General features: G+C 38.1%; 1 protein-coding gene across 1 annotated transcript; it reads left to right on the forward strand.

Annotated features, from left to right (window-relative positions):
- The first annotated feature begins 447 nt into the window (after positions 1-447).
- Positions 448-20,864, forward strand: si:dkeyp-118h9.7 (sacsin). Its single transcript, XM_035676656.1, has 8 exons — positions 448-542; positions 1,736-1,781; positions 2,192-2,279; positions 4,992-5,103; positions 6,013-6,159; positions 6,275-7,706; positions 8,427-8,515; positions 8,606-20,864. The coding sequence occupies exons 2-8, from the start codon at positions 1,753-1,755 to the stop codon at positions 19,570-19,572; spliced, it is 12,864 nt and encodes a 4,287-aa protein (XP_035532549.1). The 5' UTR covers positions 448-542; positions 1,736-1,752; the 3' UTR covers positions 19,573-20,864.
- The last annotated feature ends 453 nt before the right edge of the window (positions 20,865-21,317 follow it).

The raw sequence follows: 21,317 nt of genomic DNA on the forward strand, positions 1-21,317 counted from the left end.
TGATTATGTCTGAGAGGCAAAGCGAGCAATAGCCGATGAGGAAAACACATGCAAACTAAGTTGCATGTGAATCTGATTATGCCACATTAACACTGCAGATTGAACACAGTGTCATAACCACATACAAGTCCCTATTAAATAAGATTTATATCTTGGGAACACCCGCAATTATCTGCAACTAGATGCACCTTCTGCTGGAAGATTCAGATGATAGTGAGAGTATGATATGTGTATTTTAATGGTTGGGACATCGATTTGCGGAGATGTGCTCATCCGCTTTGAAAAGTTTCGTTTCATTGCGGATGGCTGAAGAAACGGTCTTTAATTGGATCTGTTGTTGCTGCCTCATAAAGTTTCGTTTCAAGCAAAATAGCACTCGAGTTGGGTGGAAAACGAAAGTAACGAGTGTGACTGGAAACGTCGTCCGGTGTCGGGGTTGGACCACTGCCTTTATAAACTGCTGAACCGGTGTAACATCTCCATTTCTGGGGCGCACCTTGCAGCAGCAGACCTGATGGGACTCCTCAACAAATATGACTGAGGTAACGTGATTTACGACCGTGTATTTATTAGTTTTTATCCTTATCGGCGTCTCTGAGTTCAACATATTGTATGTTAAATATATATAATATAACATATGCATGTGTTTTAATGCCAGAGATGTTTGGAAATTAATCCATGAAATACAAAAAGTGCATTTGTTCCTTAATTTAATTCCTCAGAGTTTCTGAGTTTTGTTGTATTTCTGATACTTTATCAGCATTTCTGTGTTGATTCATTTATTCTTTTGCATATGCTCAGATATTTTTTTTTATTTGTTCACTTCCTTCTTTGGTGGTTGGCATTGCCCAACTTGTTAACTGTGTCCTAGAGGTTACAGCCCTGAAGTGATCCTCATGTCAAAATTAGATCTAGAGTGACACATTTTGCAAAAAAACAACAACAAAAGAAAAACAGATGTGGACCAAATCAGAATGGAAAAGATCAGATTCCATGTTGTTTGTGCTGTTCACACTGTTATAACAAAATCAGATCTAAATCACATATGAGCAAACAAAAACAAAACCTTACTTTGTCTCCAGTTTAAACATGACCTTATACTGCAATCTGGAACATCTTGTGTCAAACTAGCATAAATGAAGAAAAGGGTACAGTAAATTAGTGTTATGACTATTTTACTTGTGCACCTGAATGCCAGACTGCTGTACTAAAATAATTATGCTACTTCCATGAACCAGGTGATTCATAAAACTGGGCAACCCTGCGTACATTAGAACAGCTTTTAGCCTCAGACCTGTTAGGTCTTGAACTTGATGTACAAAGAGATGATTCAGGTTTTCCTGAAAGCTCCATAAAGTTTTGTGAAACAGGCATCAGTTTTAGCCGTGTTGACAAATCTTATTCTACTCTAGTGTCGGTCTGTGTAATGAAATACTATGAATTAGTTTTTATTCATGCATCAGTAGTCTGAGGCTGTCAATAAATGTCTAAACCATGCTCATAGTTCCATATGGTCAAACTCACACAGAGAGAAGTAAATGCAAATACAAGTAAATAATAAATACTATACTAATACGTATATACTAATCAATACAGGACACAAATTCTGCATTTTTTCCCATTTCTGTTTCAATTTACTCATTCATTTTTTTTATATTTTAATTTAATTTAATATAATGTAATACCTATGGTGATGCAATGCCTCTTACTTACAACACTCTTGACTCTCTTACAGCATCCAGATCAGGAAGGATGAGTCAGAGGACAAAGAAAAAGACGCGGTGAGTTGTTTTTCTTTGATTTGAAGCAATATTTGAGATACTGACACTGATTACTTAACACATGAAATAAGGTCATCCCAGCTAGTGCCTTATAAAGAAAATCTGATCAAATTCACAGCAGTAAACAGTAACAGTAAAAGCTGTTGAATCATAATACTGACAAACATATGCTTGTTATTCATATCATCATCAAATCAGCATGGTGAGAGTAATTGGAAACGACACATGCATTAGTGTACTGCTGCTCATGTGGAGTGAGCACAAATTCTGTATGTTAGTATAGAAATATTTGGTAGTTAATTGATTTACTTGATTAATGCATTATTTGACTTCATGAGCTCTTGCTTCAGGAGGATTTATTTACACCGGTTGTTGATTTGAATTTTAACTCTAGTTTCTGCTTTGTTTAGGACGTCCTTCGGGGCCACAGCACCGCCCTTCATTGACTACCTGAAAGATATTCTACGTCGATATCCAGATGGTGGACAAATTCTGAAGGTTGGTACAATGCTCTGTCAAATACTGGTTATAATATTTACTTTGTGTATCTCATTTTTTTTTACATTACACAATATTTAGATTGTACTATTTCTTTCTGTGTTGATGAAACCATTTATCACATCATTATTTTAGTTTTTTATTGGGATTTTTGCAAGAATATAGGACACCTAAAATCACCTTTTATGATGTGCCATAGAAGAATAAAAACCTGTATTTTTATAAAGAAGTGAGCTATCACATTATTGACTGATTGTATAAAAACCTTGATGGGTCACCACCATGAGACAGCAGAGAAGCAAATGAGCTTTTGGCAAGATCTGGTTCAACCAATGTATTGTGCATTTTTCCTGCAGAATGAAACAAATGAATACTTTGTTTGCTTATATTGGTTGCATTATATATTATATATTATTTGGGTTGGGTTAATTACTACATCTAACATTTTCACCACATTGTTGTAGGAACCTGTTTAAGACTCATTGCATGGCTTCATTAGTTAAATAAAATGACATATGATTAAAATATTTGATCCAAATGAATACTTTGTTTGCTTATATTGGTTGCATTCCCCACAATAAAAATATTATTTGGGTTGGGTTAATAACTACATGTAATGTTTTCACCACATTGTTGTAGGAACTTTTTTAAGACTTGCTGGCTGCTCAACAAAATATATTATAATAAATATTTGGGTCTGAGGAATTTGGCAATTGTTTAATCATATTTTTTTATTTGCATGGCTTCATTAGTTAAATAAAATGACATATGATTAAAATATTTGATCCATATCTATCAAGTCTCCTGCTTAAATTGTGAAATCTGTGTTTTAATGACATCTCAGTAGTGAACATCTTGGGATTGTTATACTGTCAAATAAAATAAAATGTATTATAACCTTTGTTGAATGATAAACTGCTAATTCTGTGTAGCACGCTTTGTGGCTTCAGTTGCTGTGCTCGTACTAGCGCTGACAGGACAGGAGGATCTTATATGCCAGTAGAGGAAGTGTTATTTTGGTAATTCCATTGTTTGATTGTGTTTTTATTTGTATGCTGTTGTTAAATGAACAGCTGACACATGCACACATACTGAGCCAGAATCTCTGGGACAGATGTCTGTCTCCTCTGCTGTATTAAAGGGCAAAACTATTCAAAGTATTCCTGTTTCAGCTAAAGCTTTTTGGGTCATGAGTTAACCGTGTGCACCATGGGACAAACTTAATTAACAAAGCAATACACAGAATTAATAACTTTACTGTGGTTGTCCAATTTTGTTCTACAGTCCTCTCAAAATATGAGACTTGACTTGAGGTGCTGAGGTTGAACTTTCTACACATGGCAGCAATGGATTTCACACTCTCACATGTATTTGTACTTTTTACATTATTCATGCAAACACATGTACAAATACTGCACACTCACCTGAGTGACATTATCTTGTACGTATCAGGCAGGTAGCACCATGTGTTCTCCATCTGGGTGGGATCTGACTCAAGATCTTGTCATTGGTGCGGCCATAGTTGGCGCTCTTGATCAAGATGGTACAAAGAAGTTTGATATAATGATAATTGTCCTCCTGGAATACTAGACTTATTTGTAGTGCTGACTTTAAAACATGTGCACTCTAGGCCTAAATTGTACGAGCACAGATTGTTTTCAGCTAAAGCTGCATTGGTACCCTTGTCATATAGACTAATTATCCACACTATATAAAAACAATGGCATTACAGAAGATTTTTCTGTGTGCCCACTGTTGTAAGTGAACCAACTTGGTAATTACTGTTTTGCAGTTTGTGATTTTAGACGTCACTATAGATACAGAGTAATTACCTGGCAATTTCAATAGCAATTTAATGCTGCAGCGATTATTCAAAGATGGCAATGCCTAATTGTTCTCTGGAGTTGCAAATTTGATGCATACATCCACTTTCTTACCGTACTGAAGAAAGAAACATGTTGTTAATTCCAATGAGATTAAAAGTAATGATCCCAGATCTTTCTTACTGCTTCTACTTTACTTCCTACTTCCTTGTTGGGTTAATGACTAGAACTGATGAAACCTCTTGGATGTGGATCTGCAAAACAGATCAAGTTGCTATTGACTTATAGGTCTATATGTCCTATAAGCTGAATATATGGCAATTTTCACAGAATGGAACTTAATGTGGTGCAGACAGCCATTGGATATGGTGGTACATAAACTTTTGATAGTCCCATCAAATTCCAAGGCAACACACACTATAATAAAAAAAAGTGCTTAAAGAGAATATGTAATTTTTTTATCATTTAAACATTTACTTTTCCTGCTATGACTAAGTCAGGAAGTCTGGCTATTTTTAATTGTATATAAGTTATGTATAAATATGTAAACGTTTTTGTTGTAATTGGTATTTTTATTTCTTTATTAAAGTATTTTCCTAAAACCATTATCTAATAATATTTTCACTAATTGTATACTACAAAAAAATAGATAAAATAATAATAATAAAATAATAGACCTTTCCTCACTGTGGACATTTGATTTGTCAAACATGGGAGTATCACATTTATTGTGTTCGTGTCATTTATTACATTTACAGTATTTCGCTGAATGAATGAGATTAGCTGGTTAGAGATTAAGAGAGAATACGTGGGGAGAAGGAAACTGGGAATCCTAGTTATCCTTGGTCTGCTATTCTCAATTATGGTTATTTTTTTTATTTGTCAACAGGAGCTGATTCAAAATGCAGATGATGCTCAAGCCACAGAAGTGGTTTTCATCCATGATGAGAGAAGCTATGGGACTGAGAGCCTGTGGACTGATGAACTAGGAGAATACCAAGGTATGCAGGAGATCCAGAGAATAGCAATGTCCTAGGGTGGTTATTATCAACATGAGTTGTAATGTGTTCTTCAATAGAAAATATCATAAAACTTAATTTAAAAGTAGGTTCTCAATAAGAGGCAGGTCACCTTTCCTATCCTGGTGGTTCTACACATTTTGACAAATACACTCAGGTCTCAAGTAGACACATGGTCTGGATTTTTGGATGTATAAAACGCTTAAACGAATTTTAAGCTGCTTAGATCGCCTACTATAAATGTTACACTTCGTCAATATGGACATGCTACACATCATTAGATCTATTAGATTCTCCAAAATGTAAATGTCAGTTCATTTTATGGAAACCATGAGCACCAAAGTATTAAATAAATGTTTCATAATTGATTTGTTATTCAATAGCAATTTTAAAAGTAATATTCATACTGTTTTTAAATAAACAATTTAAGAGTTTTTCCCATCCTTGCTGAGCAAGAGTTTTCTGCAAAAGGAATTAAATGTCCGTCCAATCTAGACACCAGTTCCACATAAAGCCAGGTTGAGGTCAGTGATTGGAGTCAATAAAAGCCTGGGCTATTAATTAAGTTTATGGTATATATCAAAAAAATGATATAGAAATAGAAAGAGGTGGTAGCCTGATGACACAGTTAGCTTAGCCCCCTACTTTTTGATGCTCTTCTTGTTTTCATGTGGGTTTCCTCCCATAGTCCACTGTGGTTGGCCAAAGAGAACATGTGTAATGTTTTTTCTCATTACCACAAAATTCTTATCTTGGTTCTTATGATCACTTGATAAGCTGGCATTAGAGTCTGATATGATATTTATGTGTATTCAGCAGATGTTAGTCAGTCTCTGCAATACAGTATATGTCACTGGTTCTTTGGTATTCATTTTTTGTTTTTTTGCAAAGGTCCTGCTCTCTACGCCTACAACAATGCAGCGTTCACTAATGATGACTGGAAAGGAATTCAGATGGCAGGGAGGAGTGTCAAGCGCGATGATCCAAATAGAGTCGGGAGGTTTGGAATTGGCTTCAACTCTGTTTACCACATAACAGGTGAAACTATGTACATTTACCGCACATATACCCAATAGTCTCAGTTTAAGTTTTAATCTTTAGAGAACATGCATGGTAAATTAACGGGGCAATATCTGTTTCCCTATATTCACAGATGTGCCATCCATATTCAGTTCAGGTCATCTTGGCTTCATGGATCCCCAAGAAAAAATATTTGGAGAAAAAGAAGGAGGGTTTTGGTGGTCTTTGAAAGATCCAGAAGACCAAGAAGCTCTGATGACTGTGCATGATCAGTTCCAACCCTTTCAAGATATAGTTTCACTTGTAAGCAGACAAGAATGGTCAAAAGTTGTCATGGAGGATGAGCACTTTGACGGGACAATTTTCAGATTCCCCTTGCGCAACAAGGATTCAGATATTTCAGATAATCTATATGACTCTGATAAGGTGGTTGATCTTTTTGATAGCTTCATTGCGGATGCAGAGTTGAGCCTCCTGTTCTTGAAAAATGTGACCTCTGTGTCCTTGGTACATATCAACGTACATGGCAGTGTCAACACCAGACTTGAAGTGAAATCCTCAGTCAACACAGATGTCATTTTGGAGTCAGAAAATGAGTCAATCATTAAGGGTTCAACAAAGTTCAAATTAATAACCCTCAGCTCAGAAGACCACAAAGAAACAAAGTGGCTTGTGACAACTTGTACCATGAAAGAAGGCAATGTAGAATGTCTTGATTTACTCGCAAAAAAGTTATGCTTTTTTCCACAAGTCGACTTGGCATTCCCTTGTGGTGAGAAGAGAGACTGTAGTCAAAGTCGACTGAGCTGCTTTCTCCCCCTCCCAAACAATGAATCCAACAAGACAGGACTCCCAGTTTATGTCAACGCGTGCTTTGGCCTCACAGACAACAGAAGACACATCAAGTGGCAAGAGGAAGACCAGAAACATGATGAACATGCTGTCTGGAATGAATTACTGATGAAAGAAGTGCTCCCACAGGCATACTTATTGATTATTCAAGATGCTATCAAACTTGCCCAAGAAGCTTTTCTGCCTGTCTCTTCCGTGTACGATCTGTGGCCAGATATTGCCCAGATAAAGCACAAAGACAAATGGCTTGCTTTTGCTCTGGATGTTCTTCAACACTTATTCAGACAGAATGTGGCTGTCCTCTCTCTCGCCAGGGACGAAAGAATGTTTATCACTCCATCAGAAGCCGTGTTCCCCTGTAATGGCCCAACAAGCCCTGACATACTGGCCGCCATCAAAAGGACTTTGGTTTCCTGTGGAGAAAATCTTGTCACTTTACCAAGTAGTGTTGCAAGAGCTATAAAAGAAGCCTATCCACACGTCAACACCCTAAAACATGTGACGCCAGCTTTCTTAAGGGACATTCTCTGCAGGTCTGGTGTGCACATCATCTCAAAAGACGACAAACTCTCTCTTTTGGAGTACATTTTGAGTGATGGAAAATACAGAGAACTCAAGGGTCTTCAGCTGCTTCCACTCAGCGATGGCTCTTTCAGATCTTTCACAGACAGAGAGGAGGACACTGCTCTAATTGACAGCGATGGATTTCCAAGGTAGGGTTTCTATTTTTTCATCCTACTTTTGATAAAAATGTTACTGCTAAAAATGTGTCTACTAAATTAGCATTTGCTTATATATTTTTTTTCATGATCATTTTGGCCTTACATCCTTACTAAAGTCAATTACCATCACTATTATTACAACTGTATAATTTTACTTTGTTCACATTAACCATAGTAATTTAATCAATTGTTATTATAAAATATAGATGGGTGCAACTTTAACTATGATGCTATAAAAAGGTAAATACGGTAGGTGTGGGCCTACAGTATTTACCTTACAGTCTCATATGCTCTGATTATATAATAATGGCAGTGCATTCATACAGGAACCATATAATTTGTTCCAGACCTTAGAAAACACCAAATATGTTGCTCAAATTTTCTTCATGATATGATCAACAGGAATGTTGTACTTTTTACTCTTTACTCTTAAAATACTATATTAAATCAATAAACACATGTTATAGTGTTAGAATCATTTACTGTAACTTAAAACAATTATATCATACTAGGTTAGGGTGTTTGCAGTTGTTCTCCAAATCCAATCTTTATCATCATTAGTATCAGTATCAGCTCACACTTACTTGCTTCAGTATATTATTGCCATTGCCATTATTTTATCTCTCTTGGATTAAATTTGAAAAGAATGTCTATTTTTATATTAAAATGATAGTTTTTGTTTCACAGTAAATAAACTTATCCTTTGTGCAGAGTCTTGCTACCATGCTGCAAGCACCTCTTCATCCCAGATGATCTCAGTCCAGCCTGCAATACCCACCTGAAAGAACTGGCCAGAAAAAGTAGGAATGCCATTTTATAGAATACTGTGATTTAAAAGTTATTTGCATATTTTCACACTATATATATATTTATCAAAATCTACTTTTCAGATTTATTCAAGGTCATCAACATTGATGCTGACCAGGTGGCTGAATATACGAGGAGGTATTTGCCACAGGACTGGAAGCAGGTGAGGGCAGGGCTAGTAACCTGGAACATCGGCAAAAGTCAACATCCACCTTTGGACTGGCTCCAAGAATTCTGGAAATTTCTCAACACTCACTTCAGAAAGTTAAGTAATTTTAATGGAATTCCACTGATACCAGTCGGTCCCTTGTCTGACAGTCAGTCTGTATCACTAGCAAGACTACAGCAGAACACAACACTCATTTTTCAGAAAAGCAAGCAGATTAACTTGCCAGAACAAATAGCTCAGTTGGTGAACAAAGTTGGTGGCACAGTGGTGAGAGGAAACGAGTGGCTCAAGCACGAAGACCTACACTCTTATGTACTGTGCCCATCTCCTGAAAGTGTCATGAAAGTCTTGGGGAATTTAGATTCTCAAGATCTCATCAGAAAGCTTGAGACTGCCTCTCCCAGACAACGAGAAGAACTAAAAGATTATCTCTCTCGTCTGGATTCCGTCTCAGGCAATGAGAAAGATTTACTCTTAAAGTTGCCTCTCTTCCAAACCATGAAAGGATCCTGTGTTGCAACTCAATCAAAACAGGCTGTGCTCCTAATTTCTGGTCTAACAGTACCAACAGAGTTCCCTATGCCTGATTCCGTTGTGCAGTGTGCAACTGAGGCTGACCGCAGACTGTTACAGCTGCTCAAAGTTCAACTCTTGGACACAGCTGAAGCAGCCAATCTTCTCATTGGCGTTATTGAGAGGGGGGCTTGCAAAAAAGATGACAGTGAGAAAATCATGACTTGGATTTTAGAGCATGGTACTATCCTTTTCTCTCAAAATAAGACCTTGAAACACAAATGTAAGGACTTGAGATTCATTGAAGTTAATGGAGAGTTGAAAAAGACCTCAAGCTTTTTTGATCCAACAATTAAAACTTTTAAAGTCGTTTTTGAGTCAGATTTCTTCCCCCCACCTTTATACACTCAAACATCACAGATGCTTAAAAGTCTCACAGATCTTGGATTGCTAAATAAAGAAGTAGAAGTGTCACCTCAGCACTTGTTGCATGCTGCCACACTGATTGACCAACTGAATGTCGACTTTCAAACTGATGCTTGCAAAAGAGCTCAGGTACTCTTGAAAATGTTGGATACTAATGATCTACTTTCAAAGTTTTCTCAGGACCAGCTTCGTTCCCTTAAAATGCTGAAATGGGTCCCATGTGCTAAATCGGGGGATGACAAAAAACACTGCAATGACAAATCTCAGGAAAGTTGTATCTTCTGTCCAGATGAAATACGACATTCTATGTATGAGGACATTGTTGGGCATGTAATGCCTCTGGTGGGAAAGTTCAGTAACAGAGTTACCAACCAACTTGGTCTTAAACGCCTACCCCCACCTGAAAAAGTGATAGAGAATTTGTTGGTCTTGGCATCAAAAGCACAAACAATGACTGATCCTGACACTAATGTTGATTTCAAAAGGAAGTTGCGTAGCATTTATGAACACATGCAAAACCACATCTCTGAATTTACAACAATGATGAACAAAGACACACGCTGGTTGTGGAACCATAACCAGTTTGTATCACCACAGGATCTGGTTCTAGACTACCCACGCAATCTAGATCTGAGCTCTTACATTGGAAAGGTGCCAAATGAATTTCTGCCATACAAAAGGTTGCTCCAGGAGTTTGGTCTGAGAACATCACTTTCAGATGAAGAAATTGTTGGCATTCTTCATTCTATCCAGCAAACCACTGAAGAAAGGCAACAGCCATTGGCAAGTTCCTCTGAGATAAAAGTGTCAATAGAAATTCTTAACTGGCTATGGAGAGAGAAGAAGACAGTTCCGAATGACATCCCGGTGCCAGTCCTCATAGAGGGTGAACAATATACTCTCAAACCACGTTCAACAGCAGTCTTCTGTGATGTAAGCAAAAATGGATTGAATGAGCTTAACTACAGCCAGGAGGAAATTCGTGTCTTACATGAGGAAATCCCTAAAGCAACCGCTGAATGGTTGAACATCCGATTTCTCAGTACATACATCCTTGATCCAGAGTTAGTGGGAATAGAACAGTGTGGGCAATCTGAACCAATAACAATGAGGATTAAAAACATTCTTAAAGAGTATGATGAAGAAAGTGACATCTTCAAAGAGCTAATTCAAAATGCTGAGGATGCTGGGGCAGACGCCTGTAAATTCTTGGTGGATTTCAGAGTGCACAAAGATTCTCCTGAAAGTCTCATTGATCCTGACATGGCCCTTTGTCAGGGACCTTGTCTTTGGGCATTTAATAATGAGCAGTTCACAGATGAGGATTGGAAAAATATTGTCAGAGTTGGCTCTGCCTCAAAAGAAAACAAGGTGGAGAAAATTGGAAAATTTGGACTTGGATTCAATACAGTTTATCATGTGACAGATGTTCCTTCTATCCTCAGTGGCAACAGTCTTCTCATACTTGATCCAAATGTAACTCACCTTAAGAAGCACATCAAACATGGAACAAGTCCTGGAATCAAGTTGAATCTCTCTCTGCAGCGACATTTCCGTTGTTTTCCTGGTCAGTTTGGACCATATGAACGCATATTTGATTGTAATTTCACCAAACAAAGTCCCCCTAAACCCTATCCAGGCACTCTGATCAAACTACCTTTCCGAACTGAAGAAGAAGCTCTTAAGTCAGAAATAAGCACAAAAGTGTATCAAAAACACAATATCATCAACTTTCAACAGCACTTAATTGAGAATTCACAAACTCACCTGCTGTTTCTGAAGAACATCAATACATTATCTCTACAAAATATCTCAAAAGATGGATCAGTTCCGCCAAGAGATGATGAAATAGAAACTGTCCTTACAGTCTCCAAAACAACTGTCAGTACAATGAGGATTCCTGATGAATCCAATGTGTCAAAGCAGCATCAAGCTGAGAAATCATTGATGAAACTTGATGGAAAATGCAAAGATGTCATTGACTGCTGCAAAGTCAACATTGTCCAAATAACCAGTCAGCAATCTGGTGTTACTGAAGTCCAGTCCTGGCTCCTATACAACTGCTTTGGGACACATCAGTCTTTGAAAATCTCCCTTCAAGAAAACAAGCAAGCCAAGTTCTCTTTGCCTATAGGGGGGGTTGCTGTGCCTTTGCAAAATAATCCAGAAACTGGGAAAATGGCCTCATTACAAACAGATCTTGTTGGACAGGCATTTTGCTTCCTCCCCCTTTCCATTCACACAGGTCTTCCAGTCAATGTAAATGGAACATTTGCTGTGACAAGCAACCGAAAAGGTCTATGGGAGAGTGGAGTAAAACATGCCTGGAACAAAGCCCTTCTTCAGGATCCTGTAGTGACGGCATATGTTACTGCACTCTTGGCACTAAAGAAAATGTCTGAAAACAAGCAACTGGAAACTTACTGTTATCACACCTTTTGGCCTGATAGAGAGAACGTGAGTGAAACATTCAAGCCTTTGGTCGATGCATTTTACTCCATCATTGCCCAGCACTCCACTGGTCCAGCGCTCTTTAGTGACGGAGAACATTGGTGCTCAATGAACAGTGCGATATTTCTACACGAGAGCATTGAAGAGGATAAAGACATCAGTACACTTGTAGTGCACGTGTGCAAGAAACATGCAAAAGCACCCAACCAGGTTGTTCCTCTTCCACTGTGGTTGAGAAACAGCTTCAAACAGGCTGGCCTAGAAAAGGTTTTACAGGACAGAACATGGAACTGGGAAAAGTTTTACAAAGAAGCAGTGTTCAACAACCTTACTACCTTGGACCCTCAGAGTAGAGATAATCTTCTGCTGCATGCTATTGACCTTAACATCAAAGAAATTGACAATCTACTGCTCTGCTATCCATGCATCCCCACAAAAGGCGGACAACTCCAGTATATCAAAAAACTTGTGAATCCATCAGGGAAAGTGGCCTGTCTTTTTGAACCAGAAGAGGGACGCTTGCTTGGGGGTACCAAAAATGACTTTTGCTCCCCAAAAAGGATTCAGCGCTTGTTGGAACTTGGAATGGCAAATGATCATCTCCCATTGGAAGACATCACAGACAAAGCAGGCACAATCACCAAAACCTGGAGCACTGACAAAAAGAAAGCATATGGGCATATGAAGTGCCTTCTTGAACTTATGAATTACCACAGGAATGATGAAGACTCTCTCCACTGGGAAACACTGAGGAAGACTGAATTTCTCCCAGCATTTCGCCCTGGTGATACAAGAATGGAAAGAAATGCAATACTTGGAAGGCCCACTGATATTTTTAGTGACAAATGCTCCCTACTTGTTAACATGACAAATCCTGTGCTGGATCACAACAATCTGAAAATACACAACACCAATCCAGTCTTACAGATTTTGAGAGTTCGTGACATTCCAAGCCTTGAGACTGTGCTTCAACAGCTGCAAGAAGCCTGTAAGCAATCTCAATCTATTGACAGCACCATGATTCACAGAATAGCATATGAATGCTATAAGTTTCTGGATGAGTTGCTCATTGATTCTGAGAATTCCAGTTTCATTTCACAGAGGGCAAATTCATTCCCATTTATTCTTGTAGGCAGTGCATTTGTAAATGTGAACCGTGTAGCAGAGAATGAGCAATTTGAAGCAAAACCCTATCTCTATGTACTTCCACCTGCCTTCACTAGTTTCAAGAGGCTCTGGGAAAGTGTAGGTGTTGAAAAATGTTTTACCACCAGTCAGTTTCAAACTGTGTTCCAGGAATTGCACTCTCGACATGGCAACAACCCCCTGCCAAAGAGTGATCTATCAATCTGCCTCACAATTTTGAACATAGGCATATATGAGGCCGAAGAGAAAACAACAGGGGACTGTCTGATACCCAACAAACATGGTGTTTTACAACCTGCAAGTGAGATGTTTTACAATGACAGTGCATGGATACCAGTTTCATCAGGTGTCACTTTATGCCACGAGAATATCCCACGTGTTGTGGCTTGCCACTTTGGAATTAAAACTACCAGGCATCATACTCTGCAAAACCACATTGTTGAGAACATTTCACCATTTGCTTTTCAGTTTGAACAGCAGGAACAACTCCCTGTTCGAATTAAAAACATAATTTCAGCTTATCCATCAAAGAAGGATATCCTAAAAGAGCTTTTACAAAATGCTGATGATGCAGAAGCAACAGAAATCCACTTTGTTTGGGACAAACGACAGCATGGCGAAGAAAAAACATTTGGGAAGAAATGGAACCATCTGCAGGGTCCAGCACTGTGTGTGTTCAACAACAAAGTGTTTTCTGATGCTGACCTGCATGGGATTCAACAGCTGGGAGAAGGAGGAAAGCACAACACAGCAGGGAAGACAGGAAAATACGGAGTGGGATTCAACTCTGTTTATCATCTCACTGACTGCCCCTCAATTCTTACTGGAGATCAATTACTGTGCATTTCTGATCCCAATCAGACGTACATTGAAAGTCATTTAGACAACCCACCAGCTGGCATTGGCTATACACTAGCAGACACTTTCAAGAACATGTACATAGATGTCTACAATTCCTTTCTTCCTGACAAATTTCCTCTTAAAGAGGGTACCATGTTCAGATTACCTCTAAGGATGGGTAGCATGGCAGACAGCTCTAAAATATCAAAGCAGGAAGTCACTGACCATGACATGAAAGAACTATGCTCTGTCCTCTCTGAAGATCCTGAAGGACTAATTCTGTTTCTGAAAAACATCTGCAAAATAAAAGTACATGAAATCAATGAACAATCAGGGGAACTCAAAACCATCTTTGTGGTGGAAAAAAGTCTACCACAGACAAGCAAAGAAAAAAAAGATGCTTTTGTCAAACTTCAACAAAATGCACTACAATCTGACAAACCAATCACACCACAGCAGGCCATTTATGAAACCATCATTTCAACCTCAGATAAAAGAAGTAAATGGATCACTGCAGAACAGTTTGGCTCATTCAAAGACAGTGGCGGAAGAGAAACAACACTATCAGACAAACTACCCCAAGCAGCAATAGCGGGCCTTGTGAGCAGTAAGATGTTCAAGAGTCTAGCACCATCCAGCCAAATGTATTTCATGGGAGAAGCCTTTTGTTCACTTCCTTTGCCAGGGAAAACTAAACTACCAGTGCATGTGAATGCAAACTTTGAGGTGGATTCTGCCAGGAGAGGTCTTTGGAAAGAAGATGGACAAAGTCAAAAATCTAAGTGGAATGAATCTTTGAAACAGAATGTCATTGCTCCACTGTATGCCGATCTCCTTTATTACATCAGCCATAACACTGCAAATAAGAAAGTCTCTCTTACACAAATTAAGTCATACTTAAGTAGCTCATACTTACGTTTTTGGCCAACTGTGTCTGAAAATGTTGATGAGGCTTGGCATGAAATGATACATGAGGTATACAGATCAATCCAAGAAAGAGGCCTCAATGTGATCCCAGTGTTGAGGAGTTCAAAACGTCTAATTGCAAGCCGAGAAATTAAGGAGTACTCTTTTGAGTGGTGTGATGTCAGAGAAACTGAATCAACTAAGGCACCTTACCTGGCACACTCAGGACAGAGCGAGATTAATTCCATTTTGAAAGATCTTGGAATGATATTGGTTCCTTTTTCCATGGAAATGAAAAAAGTTTGGAATAGTTTCAGAGTTGCTGGTGTCAAAGTGAAAGATGTGAATCATTCAACTGTGCAGACCTTCCTGAGAGAAAAACCCCTCAATGACCCAGCCCAAACAGACAAGGATTTACCCCTGCCCATAACTGCCACTCTGATCAGAGATGAAAACAGATGTTCAAAACTCTTGAGTTTCTGCTTGTATGAGTTTGAGAGAGACAAGAAAAAGGTCACAGAAGACTGTTCCACTTTACTCAATGGGCTCCCACTTCTTCTCACAAGAGATAAAGTTTTGAGAGTGTTTGATTCTGAATCTCCCAAGCTGATGTCAGAATATGAAGGTCTGTTCTCTGGCTATGAGGAACAATTTGCAGATTACCCAACCAACGTACACCACTTTCATGTTCTACAAACTTTCAATCTTGTAAAATATTTGACAGTTCCCTGTGCAGCAAAATATCTTAAGCCAGTAATTCAGCGTCTTCTTCAGAACTGTAAAGTTGACCCACGCACTGGTCTTCATGTCCCAAACGAGACAACACTGAAGTGGCTGAGATTACTTTGGAAGTTCTTAACAAGTCAAATTCAACCTGCAACATCTAATGGTGATAAACCAAGTCTGACACTAAGTGATGTTAGACAGCTCTTCAATGACTGCTGCATTTTACCTGTTGTGTGTCCAAGGTTAAACAACAAGCACTTCCTGCAAACAATGAAAGACATGCCAAGTGTGATTCAATTCGCTTTAGAAAGGGACATATCGGGCACCCTCTTTAAACTTGGTTTTATGAAGCTTGACAATGTATTCTTCTCAAAGGTACATTTGGACCGACATGTGTCTTCCCCTCTACACCCTGAACTTATGGATGTGGATGATAAAATCTCTGTGTTGGACCAGGTCTACAAGATTAACCACTCAGAGTTTTCCCAGCTTTCTATTGATGAGATGAAAGAGCTTCAGCGTTTCCTGCAGGAAGGGGTATTCAAGTCAAAAGACAAACAAGAGAACCAGAGAAAGCTCAAATCCTTACCATTATTTGAAACAATACATGGTAAACGAGTAAGGATTGATGGACCTAAAGAGGTATTTATCCTCGATAGCACACTTGCAGGGACATTTCCAGATTTGTTCATTCTGCCTGACAGCAACAGCATTTTTCTTCAGAACAACAGAGAGAATGGCAGTCTGTCAGAAATATTAAACATCCCAATCCTGACTGATTTGGAGTATTTCATGAAGTTCATTCTGTCCATTATACATACATTCACAGAGAGCCAGCTGCTTCAATGCCTCAAACTGTTACTACATTGTAATGTGAATTATTTTCAGGATAAAGACAAAATCATCTCCTCATTGAAGGAAGTAAAACTGATTCGTAATTCTCTTGGCAGATTAGAGAAAGTGTCATACTACTTTGATGATAGTGTTAAACTATACAAGAAAATGCTGCCCCAAGACAGATTTTTGCCGGAGAGATTTTGGTCTGAGTTGTGTGAAGAAAATGAACAAACAACCCAACAACTAAAAGGGTTACTCAGAGAACTTGGAATGAAGCATGTTGTATCAAAAGATGACATAATAAAGTTTGCACACCAGTTAGAATCAGAAGCAAAAGGAAACTATAAATTTAAAGAGCTGGAACAGAAATCATCATTGATTTTCGAAGCAGCCTTGAAAAAAGTGAGTGAAGACAAAGAAGAGGAAAGGTTGGTGGAGAACATAGCTGACATCAAGTTCATTTTTCCTGTGAAAATTCAACAAGAACTGTGCAACTATCACCAACCATTTGCTACTGAGAGAACTGCTGTTAAAATCAGAGGGTCTTTGATTGAAGGTGATTCTAAGCATCAAGAACTGATTTGGTCTTCAATGCCAATTATACATCTACCAGTGTATAAGTCACAGAAGCTGCTGAAAAAGCTGAAAAATGCCGGCGCTCATGAACAACCACCTCTACACTGTGTAACCAACAACATGAGCAACATCTGTCAGTCAGCTTGTAAAACTGACAATTTGATCAAAACCCGTGCTGATGTGTTTAGAAGTTCGTATGCCTACCTGCAAGCAAACCAGTTTGAAGGCCAATCACTAGCTGATACTCCTGTTGTGTTGGTTGAAAAGGACATAGAACTCGTGAGGGCTGATGATGCGTGTCTTTCACTCTGCCATACAAGTGAGTTCCGACCATATTTGTACAACATTTCTCCGAAGGATGTCCTGTACGCAGAGTTCTTCAAGAAAATTGGTGTAAAGGACAAACCTACCGCAATTCAGTATTGTAATGTTCTGGCAGCAGTTTATGCTGATTCCTGTGATAAACCACAACTAAACCCAAACCAACAGAAAACAGTGAAACGTGCTGTTGAGCAGTTTTTTAAGTTAATCAAAACTGAAGGAAACCAGTTGAATGTTGACGCTGTAAAGACTTTGTATTTTCCTGCTGTAGATGGTAAATTATACCCAATAATGGAACTCTACTACAATGACACCGTGTTTGAGATCAAAAGATTGGAAGATGCACTGGATAATAAGTTCCTGTTGCTTGAGAAACTAAGTGAATGTCATTTGGGCCTTGACATCTATGAGCATCATCGGTTGCTGCAATTGCTGCCTGAGAAATTTCAGCCTAAAATGCTATCTGATTTCACTGAGGAGAAAGTAGTGGAATCACACATGCAGCTTTGTGAGCTTGAGACTGACTGTCAGTTTAGTCAATGGTTTAAAATACACCTGTCCTCAAGAGAGTTCAGACATGGACTAATTTGCCTTATCAGAGAACAGTCTATGGGAGAAATAACACAAGAGGACGCTACTGACATGTGCAAGAAGATTTTTGGCAGTATTCAGATTGTCTGTTGCAGAAACCTTGAAACTGAGCTTTGGGTGAACAAACAGCCACTACACAAAACTGCCACTAAAACTGATGTTTTTGTCAAACGAGGGCAACAAGGTTGCGTCTTTCACTTAAAACACAATGATAACAAGCAATTCAAGGTGTTAAATAACATCAATATGACATTGACAAAGGAGATTAATGCTCTTTTAGGTAACCGAATTGCCGCAATTCACCTTACAGTCCTCGGTCAACTTCTCATGTGTGACAGCCTGGAAGAGGTTCGGGACATTCTTGCTAAGAATGGGATCCATGACAGTGCTGAAATTGAAAACTTTCCCTTAAATCTACCAGCCCCTGGAACAGATATTCCAGAGGAATGGCATGATTCCTTAGATATGGATGTTCTCAATAACTTTGAAGAGGGGGAATATGTTGGCTACAACACTAACAACAAGTACATTTATGCAGTTATTGCTGAAGAACTGCCTGGGCACTCACCATATTCACGGCGATACAAAATAGAAATTGGAGAAGATGAGCCAATTGAAGTCAGTTGTCTTGACCTGTATCAGTTTAAACGACAAAAGAAACCAGAAGCCAGGGGGAAGACATGCACATCTGCTGAAGCTTCCTGCATGGAGCTGGAGCTGCGAGCAGGAGCTGTGGCACATTCGCCCCAACCATCATCTACAAGATCCTCACCGGCCTCCCTTGACGAAGCCAAAAGGGAAATTGACAAATGTTTGAAAGAGATCTGGACTCTTCCTGAAGAGGAGAGGCATAAAGCAATCAAACGACTGTACCTAAGATGGCATCCTGACAAAAACGCTGAATGCCAACATATCGCCACTGAAGCATTCAAATACTTGAAGAATCAAATTGATGAGCTTGTCAAGGGTAAAGGCAAAGGCAAAACTGCAGGCCCGTCCTATTCAAGGGGAAACTCCAATTTCAGAAACTTCTATGAGGAATGGAATCAGGAGGCCAGGCAACACAGAGCTGGTCGAGAGAGATTCTCTAGAGGCCACCAGTCTTACAACTTTTGGGACCATAATGAAAATGTCCCAAAGCCGAACAGAGAGGAGGCCCAGCGTTGGTGTAGACAGGCTCGCTGTGATCTCAATGCAGCTCACAAAGACGCTGGTGGGGGGAGCACAGAATGGTGTCTTTTCAAAGTCCATCAAGCAGTGGAAAAGTCTCTCATAGCTGCAGAGTATAAAAGATGTGGGCAATATCAAACCAACAACTCCATTTCAACCAGAGCTGCACAAGTTTCCCTTTACAACATCCAACTGAGAGTTCTGCCTCAAATTGTGGAAAATCTAATGACACTGGGAGTGGATGCCAAAAAGACTCAGTATCCCAAATACCATCAATTTCCCCATATTCCAAACGGACAGTTCAAATCAGAGAATGAAATGTTAGCAGTGGACATGGCATCTGAGCTTCTCAGTAAAGTAGAGGCATATGTAAATTAGGGATTCAAGACAGACAAGTCATGTTGGCAGTCAGTTTAAGATTTTGACATGTTAACATAACACAACATAGCATGACTTCAAACAAAAGACTGCATAAAGTAAGAATGATATGACTTATGAATATTTTGTTTAGGATTCTTTACTTTAGAATAATCTATATATGACTACATGAATTTGTTATGTAAATGTAAATATCAAAGCATTTTGTGCATTGTTGTAGACATTCATGACTACTTGATGAGGACCAGTATAAAGTGAACAACTTTGTTTTGTAATGAAGTATCAATGTGGGTTTTTTTATATTGTAAACAACTACTTACTGAGGACCAGTGACTTTATGAAGATGCAAATAGTAAAAATAATAGTTTTCAATGTTGTAAACAATTATATCTTCTCACTGAGGACCAATATAATCAGTTTAGAACTTTTTTATGGAATGAAACTGAGGTTTTTGTTTTTTTGTTTAGTTTTTTTTATGTTGTAAACAATTATAACTATTTACCAGTGACTTGATGAAATGCAAATAGCAATGTTTTTTTTATGTTTATGTTTTTATGTTACATTTGTATCTACTCACTGAGGACCAATATAATAAGTGTACAACTTTTTTATGGAATGAAATTGAAGTTTTTATTTTTTGTTTATGTTTTTTTCAATGTTGTAAACTATTCAGAATTACTCACTGAGGACCAGTGACTTTATGAAGATGCAAATAGCAAAGAATTTGTTTTTCAATGTTGTAAACATTTATATCTATTCACTGAGGACCAATATAATCAGAGTACAACTTTGTTATGGAATGAAATGGAAGTTTTTTGTTTAGTTTTTTTTTTCCAATGTTGTAAACAATTATAACTACTTACAGAAGACCAGTGACTTTATGAAGATGCAAATAGCAAAGAATTTTATTTTTTAATGTTGTAAACATTTATATCTACTCACTGAGGATCAATATAATCAGTGTAGAGCTATGTTATGTAATGAAATTGAAGTTTTTGTTTCTTGTTTAGTTTTTTTGCAATGTTGTAAACAATTAAAACCTACTTAGTGAGGACCAGTGACTTCATGAAGATGCAAACAGCAAAGTTTTTTTTTCAATGCTGTAAACATTCATGACTTCTTACTGAAGACTGATATAATCAGTGTATAACTTTGTTATGTAATGAAATTAAAATTGATTTTTTTTGTTTAGTTTTTTTGCAATGTTTGTAAAAAATTTGGCAACTACTTACTAAAGAACTATATAAATCAATGTATAACTTTGTTATGGAAATGCAAAATGTCCAAATCATTCCATCATCCGAGGAATTTTGTCATCCTAAATTAATTTTTTTTTTATTTACCATTTACCTTCCTGAAATAAAAATAAATTCCAATCAAGAATGAAACTCATATCCGATGTTTTCACATTTTGTGAATAAAACTGTCCTGGGTTGGACACAGTATTACTATAATTAGTGAATTGGGAATGATTACTTCCTCTCCTTTTCCTGATGATAGTATGTATTAAAGACATCCTAAAAGGTAATTTTTTAGAGGAATACTCGATCAGTGAGGCATTTGATAGTGTTGTGTATGATGCAATCACAAAAACTTCTGAGTCTGAGTATGTTTTCAAATTGAACTTTAAAGCACTCATGCTAAACCGAGCACAGGCAATATAAAGGTCCAGCGTGTAGGATTTAGTGGCATCTAGCAGTGAAGTTGCAGATTGCAACTAATTGAACACCTCTTTCTGTATTTGA

Source organism: Morone saxatilis, unplaced genomic scaffold (assembly GCF_004916995.1).
Source record: "Morone saxatilis isolate NCDOM2014 unplaced genomic scaffold, NCSU_SB_2.0 Contig5, whole genome shotgun sequence".
Lineage (NCBI taxonomy): Eukaryota > Metazoa > Chordata > Actinopteri > Moronidae > Morone > Morone saxatilis.

Bases quoted from the DNA above. Each gene is read 5' to 3' on its own strand.
- si:dkeyp-118h9.7 (XM_035676656.1), top strand. From the start codon at position 1,753: ATGAGTCAGAGGACAAAGAAAAAGACGCG. The intron at 2,280-4,991 runs GTTGGTACAATG...ATTTGTCAACAG, and splicing joins ATGGTGGACAAATTCTGAAG to GAGCTGATTCAAAATGCAGA. The intron at 5,104-6,012 runs GTATGCAGGAGA...TTTTTTGCAAAG, and splicing joins TGAACTAGGAGAATACCAAG to GTCCTGCTCTCTACGCCTAC.